Raw genomic sequence first — 13,732 nt, 5'->3', positions numbered from 1 at the left:
GCGGGGGCATCATCCTCAACTTCAACCTCCCCACCGGACGGCGAGGGAAAGAAGCTGGACGCCATGAGACGAGTCATCTCGTCTGCGGCGATGACAATTAAGGCGGCCAATGCCCTAGCGATTGTGGCCTGCTACGACAGGGAGCTGTGGTACAAGATCGCTCCCCTACTGGACTTCTTCCCGAACGACAAGAGGTCAGAGGCCCTGGAGTTCCTAGAGGAAGGTGGGGTGGTATTGGACCACGCCATAACGGTGGCCACGCATATCGCTGACACCGGATTCCACCAGTTGGGCAACAGTGTTTGCCTTCGACGGCGGAGATGGATCAAGGCAACTGATTTCCGACAGTGGATGAGTCATTTCAGGCCATCAAGACCGACACGGAGACTGCTCGTGCCTTGGGAATGTTACAGCAATGACGGCCGCCCTTTCGGAATGCTGGAGGCAGACAGGGTGCCTCCAGGGGATCCGGCGGCGGCTCCTCTATGTACTGCCAGGCGGCCCGCTCCTCGTCGCAGAAGGCCTACAGAGGACGCAGCAAGTCAGGAGGACCTCGTCATCGCCAAGGCGGCAAGGCCGCCTCCAAGCAGGCCTTAACCGGCCGTAGCGTCGGGCCTCCACCAGAGCACCCCGGTGGGAGGCCGGCTGGCAAAGTCCATCAGCGTGTGGGAGTCCATCTCCACCGACAGTTGGGTGCTGGATGCCCTGGCCCACGGGCACACGAATTTCAAAGAAAGTGCCCCCGCATTCCTTTCCGTGGCCAGGAAGGAAAATCACGTCCCTCAACTGCTCTTAGTAAGGGCAATGCTCAAGAAGGGTGCCATCAAGCTCGTCCCAAAGAGCCTCCGGGGCTCTGGAGTATACTCAAGGTACTTCCTCGTCAGAAAGGAGACAGGCGGTTGGCGCCCCATCCTGGACCTGCGGCGGCCGAACTAATACATCAAGGCACAAAAGTTCAGGATGGTCACCCTCCAGCACGTGCTAGGACAGCTGGAGGAGGGCGACTTCCTATCGTTGCTGGATTTGGAGGATGCTTACTTCCACATCCCCATTCTAAAAGGACACCGAAAGTTTCTTAGATTCGTAGTCCAAGGGCGGCACTACCAATCCAAGGCCCTGCCATTCGGGCAGAAGTCGGCACACAGGGTGTTTACCAAGTGCCTCGCACCAGTGGCGGCGCGGCTGAGTCTGCGGGGGATTTACGTCTACCCCTACCTGGACGATTGGCTCATCTGTGCAAGGACAAGAGGACTCGCCGTCGAACACACGGCGGAGACCGTCCAACTTCTCACGGATCTGGGCTTCTCCATCAACTACTCCAAATCCCACCTGGTCCCGTCGCAGGTCGCACTGTTTCTGGGAGCCAAGCTTGATACAGTGGCGCGATTGGCCTCGCCGTCGGAGGAGAGGACGAAGGACATCTTGGGCAAGGTGCAGCGCCTGCTGGCCACGGGCGTGGCCAGGGTGAGATCCATCAAGTCCCTGCTCGGAATGATGTCCTCATGCATCTACCTGGTGCGCCTCTGCAGGCTACGGATGCGCCCTCTACAAGAGTTCCTCGACGCCCGTTGGATACAAGCGAGGGGCAGCTTCGAAGACAGGATCCCGCTCAACTAGGTTTTTCCGCCAAGCGATCCGATGGTGGGGCACCCGTGCACATCTCGCGGCGGGCAAGGACTTTCAGACCCCGGTACATCAGGAGACGGTGACGACGGACGCCTCCCTGGAGGGAAGGGGAGCACACACCAGAAATCTGCACGAGAGAGGCCTTTGGCTCCCGGAGGAGAGGTCACTCCACATCAACATCCTGGAACTCAGAGCAGTGTTCTGGGCCCTCAGGTCTTTTCTCCCGTCCCTCAAGGGCAAGGTGGTGAGGATCTTCACCGACAACACCACCACAATGTTCTACATCCGGAAGCGGGGAGGCACCAGATCCCCAGGCCTGTCCAAGGAGGCCCAGGATCTGTGGCACTGGGCCGTCGCCCAGGGAATGTTTCTGGTGCCCTTCCATCTATCAGGAACAAAGAACGTCATCGCCGACTCACCCAGCAGGGAGCTGCGCCCGTGCCACGAGTCGGAGCTGCGTCAGGATCAGGTGGATCGACTTTTCCAACGATGGGGCAAACCCCAGCTCGACCTGTTTGCGATGTCGACGAACTCCAAGTGCCAGAGGTTCGCCAGCAGGTTTCCCCAGCTGAGGAGCATGGGCGATGCTTTCTTGTTCCCCTGGGACGGCCTATTCCTATATGCGTTCCCTCTGTTGCCGTTGCTGCTCCGACTCATCAACCAACTCAAGAGGTCCCGGTGCAGGATGATCCTCGTCTCACCGGCGTGGCCGAGACAGATCTGGTTCCCAGACCTACTAGACTTGTCAGCGTCCCCCCGCAGTCAGACTGTCGACGGATGCAGATCTTCTCTCCAGAGTAGGAGGCGACATCCTCCATCACGACCCAGAGTCTCTGAACTTGCAGGCCTGGCTCCTGCCGCACTAGAGTTTGGAGGATACGATATCCCGGCGGACTGCAAGGAGGTGCTTGCAAAGGCCAGGGCGGCGTCCACTCTAAAGTGCTACGGACACAAGTGGAAGAGGTTCTCTGTCTGGTGCCGTGCACAGATTAACCCTCTGCGAATTACGGCCCCTCAAGTGCTGCCGTACCTGCTGTCGCTGGCCAAGGATAGCTCACGCTTCCATCGAGATCCATCTTGCAGCGATTTCACGTTACACCAGAACTACGGGCCGGTCATCCTGTGGTCTCATCGCCTGCTGAAGGAATTTATGAAGGGACTGCTGGAGAAGGAACAAGTTACTTACCTGTAACTGTTGTTCTCCAGCATGGGTCTGGCATGGATTCACATGCGAACCCTCTCTCCTACCTCCCTGTGGCTCTTCACTTTGTCATACTGCCACTTTACGTGCTACCAAATCTGAGGATGGCTGCCAGGGGTGGGGATTAGGGAGAGGACAGTCATTGGCTGAGGGCAGTATGACCCAGAGACCAGTGATTGGTTACTACTAAGAAAGACCGATCAGAAACGAAACTGATACTGATTTTTTCTTTACCGAGGATTCACAGCCTGACGACGGGGAATATTCATGAGCATGTGAATCCATGCCAGACCCATGCTGGAGAACAGTTACAGGTAAGTAACTTGTTCCTTCCAAGTGATCCGACCGCGGCTGATTTTGCCACAGTCGGAATGTTCGCATGAGAAAGGTGCAAACCACCAAAAGTTTGCACCTTTCTCATGCGAACACACATACATACTACGTGGGCTGCAGGGGTATAGTATAGTGAGCAGGGTGTTGCGGGGGACAGTCCGCAGCCCCCGCAATTGTTTTTTTTTTACTTACCTGCAATGCTATCACCAAGGGTTTGAACTTTTGGTGTTCGAACCTTTGGTGATAGCATTTTTACAACTTTTGGTCCTTGCAACCATTTATAGTCTGTCAAAAAGTAAAATTCCCATTAATACAAGGTGGTCTTAAGAACACACCAATACGATATTTGATTAAATGTCATGTAAACCAATTCCTTGAATTACCAGTCTTCCTTCAGAGCCCTCAGAATACAAGAGAGCTCTTCACACACTGGATGTATGTAGGGCAGTCTACTACTACTTACAGTACTACCTTAATAAAACAAATCTATTAAGAAAAACTGATCAGAACTTTGTTTCGCTGGCATGAGGACCCTGTGTCAAAGGCTCCAAACGCCAGGTGGATTGTTGGGTGTATCCAACAGTGTTACAGCCTATCAAACAAGATGCATCCTCTCACACACAGGGCACACTACACTAGCACTTGGGCTACCTTCGCTTTCATTGTAAATGTACGACTGGAAGCTATCTGTAAAGCTGCTACATGTAGTTTAATTCACACTTTCAACCAACATTGTGTTGAAACACAGGCCAGAAATGAATCACAGGTGGGGCACAAAGTGTTGAAACATGTGTTTCTGTTCCTTACTTTGACCCACCTCCTTCCTCAGGTACTGATTGGTAGCGTATGCAAAGCATGCGATTCTAAGCACTTCCACAAGCCTCTAAGGACAAACATTACCTTCCAGTAATAGTCTTTCTGATGCTTGTAACTGCTTGGATTTACATGTGCCCACCTATTCTCCCCACTCTGGGAGTTGAAGGCATCACAGATATATTACATGACCTCAGTCATATTCATCACTCACAGTCCACTATACACTTCATGCATCTTCAGGTCGGAAAAAATATAACCATATGAGTAGCTTGCCACATGAAGGATCATGGGTACTGTGCACGTCGAGTATTACGGGGATGCCCCATCAACTTCCTGCTTTCGTCTTCTAAATTAAATATTGTAATACTTTGCACCAACCACGAGTTAAGTTATGGTGGGTTTATAAAGACTTGACGGAAAAGAAAGTTCCACCTGAAATGTTAAGCCATTTCAGCAGTGTCACACAGTACAGTGCCACCCAGGAAGTTCACCTCCAGTTCAGAACCAGATGGGCAATGCATTGTGTATGCAAATTAGCTTCAATTCCAAGCATTTGCTCCAGGACAATGTCCATTTATTTCATTTTGGAAGGGGAGACATGTCAGACTACACAGTAAGGAAGAGCCAGTTAGGCAAGTTCTGCTTTGTCTGTCCTCTAAACTGGAGTGCATTATTGCAGGATCTGGTGTTGATGCAGGGTGACATGGTGAACCACATGGAGAGTGCCCAAGAGTAATGGTTATTGGGAGGGTAGGATGAAAGTGTAGGGTGAATGGGGGACGGGGGGGAAAGGTTGGTGGAAGGAAAGAACCTAGAAGAAAAGGGTTGCGTCAGATGCTTGAAATTATAGGTTAACAGATTTGGTGAGGTTATGTTGGTCATGGGTATAAATCTTGTTTTTAGAGGTTGGGGTAATTTATATGTAAAGTGGGGGTGTGGGTGAGGAAGAGTTTGTGGGGGTCTCTGAATTTTGCGATTACTTTTTTTTTTTTTTTTACCCACAACCAGAAACGGGTTGTTCAAACAGAGCCATTGGGGAGAAGCAGTGGGTAAGAGTAACTGAGGAATTCATTGCTTTGTTGACCTATAGCTTGTTTCCTCTGTACACAGGGATATCCAGCGTGCCCACAGGGTGGCGGCAGGGCTGCAGGTTGGAGTGTGTTACATAAACAACTATAACACAAGTCCGGTGGAGTTGCCCTTTGGAGGTTACAAGAAGTCAGGTATGTGGCTATGGGGTTTGGGAAGCTGCATGTGATTGTGTTGGATGTGGCCTTCCATTTATTTCTCTGGCCGTCGCATTAATTGTGTATTTGCTTGATGGCAAAACTTGTTGTAATCCGATAAGGTTGAGAAGAGACTGCATCGTCAGACTCTCAAAAATGTCTTATACGGGAGATGAAGATACGTTTATTAGTTTTTGTGAGCTTCAACTAGGCCTTCATTGCAAAAGAGAAGGTGAAACATTGCACAGCATATAACTATAGATTTGTCTATTTTCTTGTTACTTGAAAATTAGATGATACATTTGTGTTGAAAGTGATGGCCCCAGGTGTTTATCTTTGTATTTGTTTAGCTGGTGATGATTTTGTGACTTTCTCCAGCCTGGTTGTAGTTATGCTTCATCTTTTCTCTTATTTGTGCACCTCATTTTGTGTTTTCTTTCCTTTATCATGACTCTCCCCATTCCGCCTCTACTCTCCCCTCCCCACCCTGCTTTTTTTCTTCCATGTGTTCGAACCTTGATATCCTTAACTATGCTCCCAGATCTGTTACTTTCTTTCTCCTACAGTCTCAACTCTTCTCTGGAGTGCATGTTCCTGGTGCAACAAACCTTCCTCCACTCTTGATAATTTTCCCCCTCTCCTACAATTTCACCATTTTATTGGAACTTGGATTGCTCTTGTTACTTAAACCCTTGCAACTTTTATTACTTCAACATCTTTGTCTCCTTGTGGTACTGTCGATCTGTTATTCTTCTTGGATTCCTGTATACCCTTCTATTTCTCTCGACTTCCTCCTTCAAATACCAATGCGATTCGTTCTTTAAGTTCAATCTGCTTTCTTTCCAAACTGTCTACCGTCGTCCTGGACTTTCTATACGTTTGCCATTGTATTGCTTATTTACTGTGTAGTCTTCACTCTTATTCTTTCTTCCTGCAGATCTTTATCTTCACCGTTCTTTTTTTCATTCTGCTTTACTTCCCAATATTGATTCCACTACCTGCCCCATCTCATATCTCTGGTTCATCTCTTGAATAAGTCTGTCACCACTCATTCTTGCTCTTGTTTCTGCATTCCCTTTTCCATTTGCAGACTACCCATTGTTCCTTATATGCTTCCTGTTTCTGCCACCCCTAACTCAGTTACTTTTATCTTGCACTCTGATATTCATCCTTTTGGTGCATCCTTTTCTTCTAATGTGCGTTCTTCTCTTGTTGATTTTTCTTGCCTTCATCCTGATTCTGCTTTGCATCTACTCGCTTCTGCTACACTGGATTCTCTTTATCCCCCTTCTTCCTTTTTTCACTCTTGTGAACTTCCTCAAACATGACTCATTTGTCTTTGCATCTTTTCTGTGCTGGAAAATATTTCTCTCCTTCTAATATACCTACACGCTCCTCCTTTCATGCTTCGTATGTTCTTGACCTGTTTGTGATGAACTACTATACTATCAATATGGCTTTAACCCCCCCCCCCCCCCCCGGCGGGGTCTGGACTTGGCCAGTAACGGCCCGACAACCTGAGCCTAGGAACAACCCGAGCCTAGGTAGGACCAAGCGAAGAGTGGGCTAGAAGCCGTTACCAGCGTTGTCCGCCCCCCACCCCGCCATGGGGGTGAAAGCCATTTTTGCACCCCAGCGTTTATCCGGGGTGTGGCTGATATCTTTTTTGTTCTCCGGAGATTGGCTGCGCATATGATGCCTATCTGACAAACACAGGGATGGGGTGGGTGGCCGCTGCAGTAGGGAAAAGGGACTAAGTCCCTTTTCTGTTTTCTACGGCAGGAGGAGCGTCGGGGCCGGGCCACAAAGCTCTGGTCCAGCAGGTAAGTGGGGGGCAGGGGGAGGTTTGTTTTGGGGGGTGGGGAGGTGAGGAGGCAACAGGTAGAGAGTCCCTGTTGCCTCCCCACATTAAAAACAAATAAAAGATGGTGCCACCCGAGAAAGGGCCCTCTGGTGGCTGGAAACAGGCTGAGGATGTGTATTCTGGCCCACTGTTCAGCCATGCCCTTCCCCAGGTGTGACTCTTATTTAAACTTTCACATCATCCTGGTTGCTTATTGTGCCTTTTTAACAATCTCCATACTAGCTGTCCTCTGCCAGTCTTCGAACTTTCTGCTTCTGACTTTGCTTCCTACCTTTCTTCTAATATTTGGCAATCTTTGTTCCTCTTTTTCCCTTGCCACCTCTTCTCAACCTTCCCCTTGTTCTTATTTCTCCCCTTTTTTCTGAAAACCCAGTCTTTCTCTTTTCTCTTGATTCAGTGTTCATGTATAATTGGATTCTATTTCAACTATTTCCCTTGGTATAGCTTTACTTTCCTATTTGACTTCAAGTCTGCTTTCCGCTGGTATCGTTCCAACTCTTTTAAGCACTCCACTATTACATTTGTTAAAACGAACTTTTTCTCCACTCCTACCATCTCTTCTTATTCTTTCAAAGCTCTAGGAAGGCACTGTCTATTGTCAACTATCTCTGTCAGGAGCACAACTGACTCCTAATCCCACTTCATGCCTTCGTTCTGCTCATGCTGCTTCTTGTCACTCTAAACAGGTTTCCGTTCTTAAACTCATTCATTTTTGTCTGCTGTTTTTCACACAGTGGATCCTTCTATTCTTTGATCCTTTCCTCTTTACTGTAGCTTTATTTTTATCCAATCAACCTTACTGATGAATCTGCCTTATGTTTTGGGGGTCCCACATGCTACAGTCCTTGGTGCCGTACTTTTTACTTTGTGTACCAATCCCTTTTCTGTTCTAATTCATTGATTTGGGCTTTTATCATTTAATTACGCTTTATTTCGACAAAACCATGTTATAAAAGCCACATTAACACAGTAATAAAAGCGTGTACTTAAAAGGGATACAAAATGATACAATTACAGATCTAAAACAGTTCAATCAAATAAATGTAAATATGTGAGCCCATAATCATCATAATCCTTGTGCCAAGATCTTTTTAGCCCTTATTTTCCAAGCTCACACAGGATATTTAGAAGTAGCATACCCTGCGAGTACGTCGCTGGAAACGTAGCAAACTGATATAGCCTATTTATTTGGGCTTTCATGCAGATTATTATCAGATCATTTTCATCTTTTGATCTCAACTTCATCTCTGACTGCCATTCAGCTGTCATGCTGTGGGTGCTGTTGGGAAACGCAGACCAACGGCCCAGGCGCTCAAGGGGTTCCGGATGAGGCAGAGGCATAAGTGTGTTGTAGGTGCTTGGGGAGGTTATAGGTGGGAGGGGGGGTGGTGTCGATAGAAGCTGCAATATAGGCAGGTTATTATATGTTGACGCATATATTGCGCTGGGAGTAAAACACCATCTTTGAAAACAGCAGCCACTTTGAAATTGAGGTCTAGTGCCGCAGCAAGGGCAGTAGGCCTGGTCCCAGAGCATAGAGAGAAGTGTATGCATGTAGGGTTGGGTTGCAGCCTATGCAGCAGTGAGAAAGACCAAACCTGCAGAGATTCATAAACCTCATTGTCTCATACTATTCGCATTTGTATCGCAGAAGGAATGCACCCTGCAAGGCCACAAGTGGCCTAAGATCTCCCTGTAAAAGTTATCCCAGGAGAGGGAGGGCACACGTCTCCGAACTTAACCAGTCCAAACCCTAGGTTATAGTGCCCAGATTCCCCGTCCCAAGACCCCAGCATTCCAGTGTGCCGGTCAACACAGACCACCGACCATAAAACTGTTAATGTGTTAATCCATAAGGAGGATCACAGAAGAAAGTAGAGTTCACCCCCACCTGGGGGTCCCCGCGATTTGTGGTGCCAGGGAGAGAATGAGTACACAATTTAAGCCTGGGGTGGGAAGAACGAACAGCGCTGATGCATCTGGGATCAAGCAAGGGTTTAGAGTTATCGTGCCCTCTAATGTAGCCTCTGCGCCCATGTCTGCAGTACCAGGTGCACATTAGGCCACAGATAGCGGGTGGGGGGGATGTACTGAACTGTGGTAGTAATTGCCAATTAGGAGCTTTGTGTTTGATGACATATGAAGAAGAATCCCATGTGGAAGATGTGCAGACGAAGCTGGTATCAATAGCCTGGCATCCTCTATGAAGCAGGGCGCCTATTTATAGGGTTGCACCAACCAGAAACTTGGATTTGTAACATATGTAAGGCCGTTGTGGCGCTTTTTACCTTTGAAAACTACTGCTCATGCTGATTTTGGCAGAGCGCTCCTTGGCAGCAGAGGTCTTTGTTGGCACGTATTTGTATTTTTGTGAGATTAATCCTTGTTCTCCTCGCAAGAGGTGTGCTGGGCCTTTCTCCTTATTGTGTTGTATTTTTTCTGGTGAGTGTTAAGGGGTCTCTGTACAGTGCTTTCCCAATCTCCATTTTATTCTTACTAAAATTGTGACTCTTCTCTTCCCTGTTCCCTATCCTTGGCATTGTTCCCCTCCATTTATCTCGTTCTATCATAACTTTCGTCTTCTGCTTGCATCTTGTTTAAAAATCAAAAATACTCATAAAATCCATCCATATCTTACCTTTTTTGCTACTCTCGCTCTTCTGCTCACTTTGGTCTTCTCATGACTTGACTATTCTCACCTATGCGCTTGCTTCCCTTCAGTCTATCATTTCTGCTATTAATCTCAGTCTCGCTCTCTTTTCTACCCACTCCTCTCTCTCTCCCTCTTCTCCCCTCTCTTCTATCCCCCCTCCCTTCTCCTCTCTGACTCTCCTCCATCCTTCACCCTCTCCTCCACCCCCTCACTCACTCCACCACCACCCTCCCCCTATCTTATCCCTGCTCTTCCTCTTTCCCCCTTGGGGAACGTTATTATACACTTTTTAAAAAAATGCTTTTATTGTCTTGCTAAATGCTTCCCTTGTCTTGTCTGTCTATTCTCCTAACCGTACTCTTCGCACTTCTTCTCATTGCCCTTCCTCACCCTGTGCTCACATTCAATTGATTCTTGTGCACTACTTATTTGCAAAATCAGGAATGCTTTCCTTTCTCTGTCTGCTCTGCTTCTACTTTTGTCTTTTCGCTCATTAACAAAGTCTTCTCGCAACTCCTTGAACAAAAGTATGACTCCATGTTGAAGAATGCTATTAATACCTATTCTGCCGCTTATATCAAAAATAAAAATAAACTTTTTGAACAGCACTTTGTTGACAGCACTGTATAAATGGAAATAAATTAAAAGGCCATTGCGGGTTGTAATGAATGCTATATATGACACGACTCTCCAGATACATTTCAAGTGACCTGTTGATATCAGGATGTTGGGAGGGGTTTTGTGTGCCTTCCCCAACACTGTACAGGATATATTGTCTTCCAAGTTCAAAGTTTGGGTTTAAACAAGTCTTTCAGCATCAAACGGAAGTCTCTGGGGATCAAACATTCTAGGGGTCCCTTCCTTTGATACGTTTCCTTCTGTCATACACCAACTTTTTGGTTCCTTGAGTTGTATATCCAGTCCACATATTCATTATTTTTGTATTTTTTTTTTTATCGGTTATTGTGATTTCAGCAAACAATAACCCTCCTCCCCTCTGAAAATGACAGTACCCCCCGTGGACATCCAGTTGGCTCCCCTCTTCTCACATAAGCAACTTTATCAAACCAAACCCAGCACTCGTCTCTGCGGACACCAAATAGCTCGAAAGTCATTACACAGAAACAACATGGCCAAGTCCCACTTTTCTGGTGGTCACCCTGAATCGACTAAGTCAACCATTCCAAGGCAACAAAGCTCCAGATCTTGGCAATCCACTCGTGTTCTATCGGGGCTCTTGTCTGCTTTAATTTTTGTGCCACTAGCAGCAGAGCCGATACAATAAGAATCCAGTATGCCTTACTTTGCGCTTTTGAAGACCGATTGTCAAGAACCTCATCCATTGCCAGCATAGCCTCCCCAAAACATCTTTGGATCTGAGAGCCAAATATCCCCTTCATAGCTGTCATAACCGTGTCCCAGAAAGGCTGTATGCAATCGCATTCCCACCAAATGAGTTTCTAAGACCGTTTCCCCACATCCCCTCTAACATAAATTACATACCTCCAGGTAGTATTTGTGCAATTTCTGTCTGGGTGAGATGCTACTGCACCATTACCTTTTATCCGCATCTCCTGAATTTAGATGGCACGTGCAAGCTCGGGTATTTTAGCCCATAACTGAGACCATTACTCCTTCTCTATCGGGTGACTCAAGGCGGCTTCCCGTTGCTTCATGAAGGTCTATTCCGGATTCTGTGGACCCTCAGAATATTTTATACAGTGCTAATATCAGGTGTTTGTCCCCTGAGTTAGTTGTGACATACTTTTCAAAAGGCGTAAACTCCCTGATCTCTGCGGTCTTGATCAACTGACTCATTAACCAGTGCCTCAGCTGCAAGTACCGGAAGCTCTTCCCAGCCGGATTTGTTGCTTGCACTGGATAAACTATCTAATTTCCTGACCCTCAACCATCTCCCATAGCTTGTGGCACCCTACCACTTCCCGTCGGGCGAAAGCCCCCTGTTCCTCCCCCGGTGTGAACTGGGGATTTCCGAATAAGGATGTCAAGGGAGTGGGCAAGGTCGCCAAGTTTACCCCAGGCGAACCAAGGAGTCCCACCCCTCCCCCACTAGGCTGGTTATCTGACTCTGGTACATTTTCTTGGGTGTATCCTCTTTCTGGTACCAGAGTACTTCCTCCAGGGGCCTACCCACCACCACCACCCCATCCATTCGGCACCATACCTTGCTGCAGTTACCCGTCAACCACTACCTAACCACTCTAACTTGGGTCGTGAGATAATAGAAGAGGAAGTCAGGCACCCCCGTCCTCCCTTGAATTTGGGGGCTATTAATAGCTTCATAGATGCCCTTGTTTTGTTATGGTTCCAAATGCCCCCATCTGCTTTTGAAGAGTCCTAAAGAATTTCTGCAGGTTGATATTGGTAGAGCCTGAAAATATATCAGAATCTTAGGTAGAATCACAGTTTTGAGGAGGTTAATCCTACCTAGCCACAATGTGGACAATTGCCCCACTCGGTTAACAGCTGCTTCACCTTCCCCAGTAGAGGCATGTAATTAGCCTGATAAAGGGAATCCAGAGAACGAGTAGTTTGTACCCCCTTTTGTCTGCCCCCCTATAAGGGGTGGATCTCTGCGTGCCCTGGGATCTTCACTGCCGGGATGGAATGGTTTAATAGTTCAGACTTATGAGCGTTAATTTTTAGCCCTGCTACTGTGTCAAACTTCTTGAGCTCCCTAGATATGGCCGGGAGGGTTGTGGACGGATCCGTGATCATGAGAAGCATGTCATCTGCGAAAGCCATACTTTGTCCTCTTCTCCTCCTAGTAACCCTAGAAACTCTTATCCCCTGGAAGAGGTGGCCATTAATTGCTAAGCTCAAGGAAGGTGTTTGTTAGTTGGCCCTGATCATTGCTAAGAATTTCGACCGAAAGCCCATGTCTTTCATTGTGTATAAGAGGAACAACCACTCGACACGGCCAACTTCCTTCTTGACATCCAAAGCGAGCATCATTGCCGGGGTTGTAGTTTGGTAACTTTTTCAAGTGACAAACTTGCTGTATGTTGTTGGTCTGCCTATGTCTGATGAACCCTGATTGATCGGAATCTATTAGCTTGGAGAGTAGCTTGTCCAGTCAAGATGCCAGCACCTTGGTGTATATTACTAACCGTGGGATCAGCACCTCTTCACAAGCTTTATAGAAAGATGCCAGGAAACCTTCCGGTCCCGTGGGCCTTATTAGGCGGCAGGGATACGATCGCTGGCCTCACTTCTTCAGGCAAAATTTCCTCTTTCAGCTCCTCCCACTCCCTTGGTGTCATCTTTGAAAGGGGGCAGTGGGAGAGGTACTTATCTGCAGAGTCCAACTATAAAACAGAGTAGGACTGCTTGAAGGCAGATATTACATTGTCGGAAGAAGAGTTCCCTCTGCCCCTTAAAGCCGCCCCATCCCTGTCTTGATTTTTATGGATCGTCCTGGATGACTTTCTTTCTAACCTTCCGCGCCTGGAGCCAATCCTCCCTGTTTGCCTTAACATAAATCCTCTGCTGTAGGTAGAGCAGGGATCGCTCCGCATTCCTAGTTTGGAGAACCTCTAATTGGTCCCTAACCTGTCTGTACTCCTTCCGAAGCACACTCCCCCTTTCACTCCCCCTGTTATCTTCCATCTGGGCCATTACCTGTTTGTTTCTAGCTCTCCCTTTAATTGGCTTAATTGTTTTTCCCTCTGTATTTTGTTGGAAATTAGTCCTTTCCCCTCATGGTGGCCTTAAATGCATCCCAAACAATGTGTTCCTGTACACCCTCTGTTCTATTGGTTTTAAAGAACTCCTCTATGTTGCCCCTTAGTTCATCACAGATTACTCTGTCCTTGAGTCAGTGGACAGGGAATTTCCAACGCCATAAACCAGACCCCCCCCCCCTCTTTCCCCAGACATATGGCAAGTATGATGGGCGCATAGTCCAAGCGTGTGATTGCTCTCCCTCCAACAGTCCACCAGGGCCAGTTGGGTCATGCACTCTTTGAACTTCACCAAGGTGGGCCCCTTGA

At 47.7% G+C, this 13,732-nt stretch overlaps 1 protein-coding gene across 3 annotated transcripts in view; it reads left to right on the top strand.

Annotated features, from left to right (window-relative positions):
• The window catches only part of ALDH9A1 (aldehyde dehydrogenase 9 family member A1), a 919,974-nt gene that overhangs the window by 828,045 nt on the left and 78,197 nt on the right, over positions 1-13,732 (top strand). For all 3 annotated transcript variants that reach the window (XM_069641045.1, XM_069641043.1, XM_069641044.1), the window contains exon 11: positions 5,087-5,199. In XM_069641045.1, coding sequence (XP_069497146.1) covers positions 5,087-5,199 — 113 coding nt within the window. The remainder of the gene's footprint in view (positions 1-5,086; positions 5,200-13,732) is intronic.

The sequence above is a fragment of the Ambystoma mexicanum genome, chromosome 1q (genome assembly GCF_040938575.1).
Source record: "Ambystoma mexicanum isolate Mex_15411 chromosome 1q, UKY_AmexF1_1, whole genome shotgun sequence".
Classification (NCBI taxonomy): Eukaryota; Metazoa; Chordata; class Amphibia; order Caudata; family Ambystomatidae; genus Ambystoma; species Ambystoma mexicanum.
Note: the sequence above shows the minus strand (reverse complement) of the source record. Positions and strands in the feature narration are given on the sequence as shown.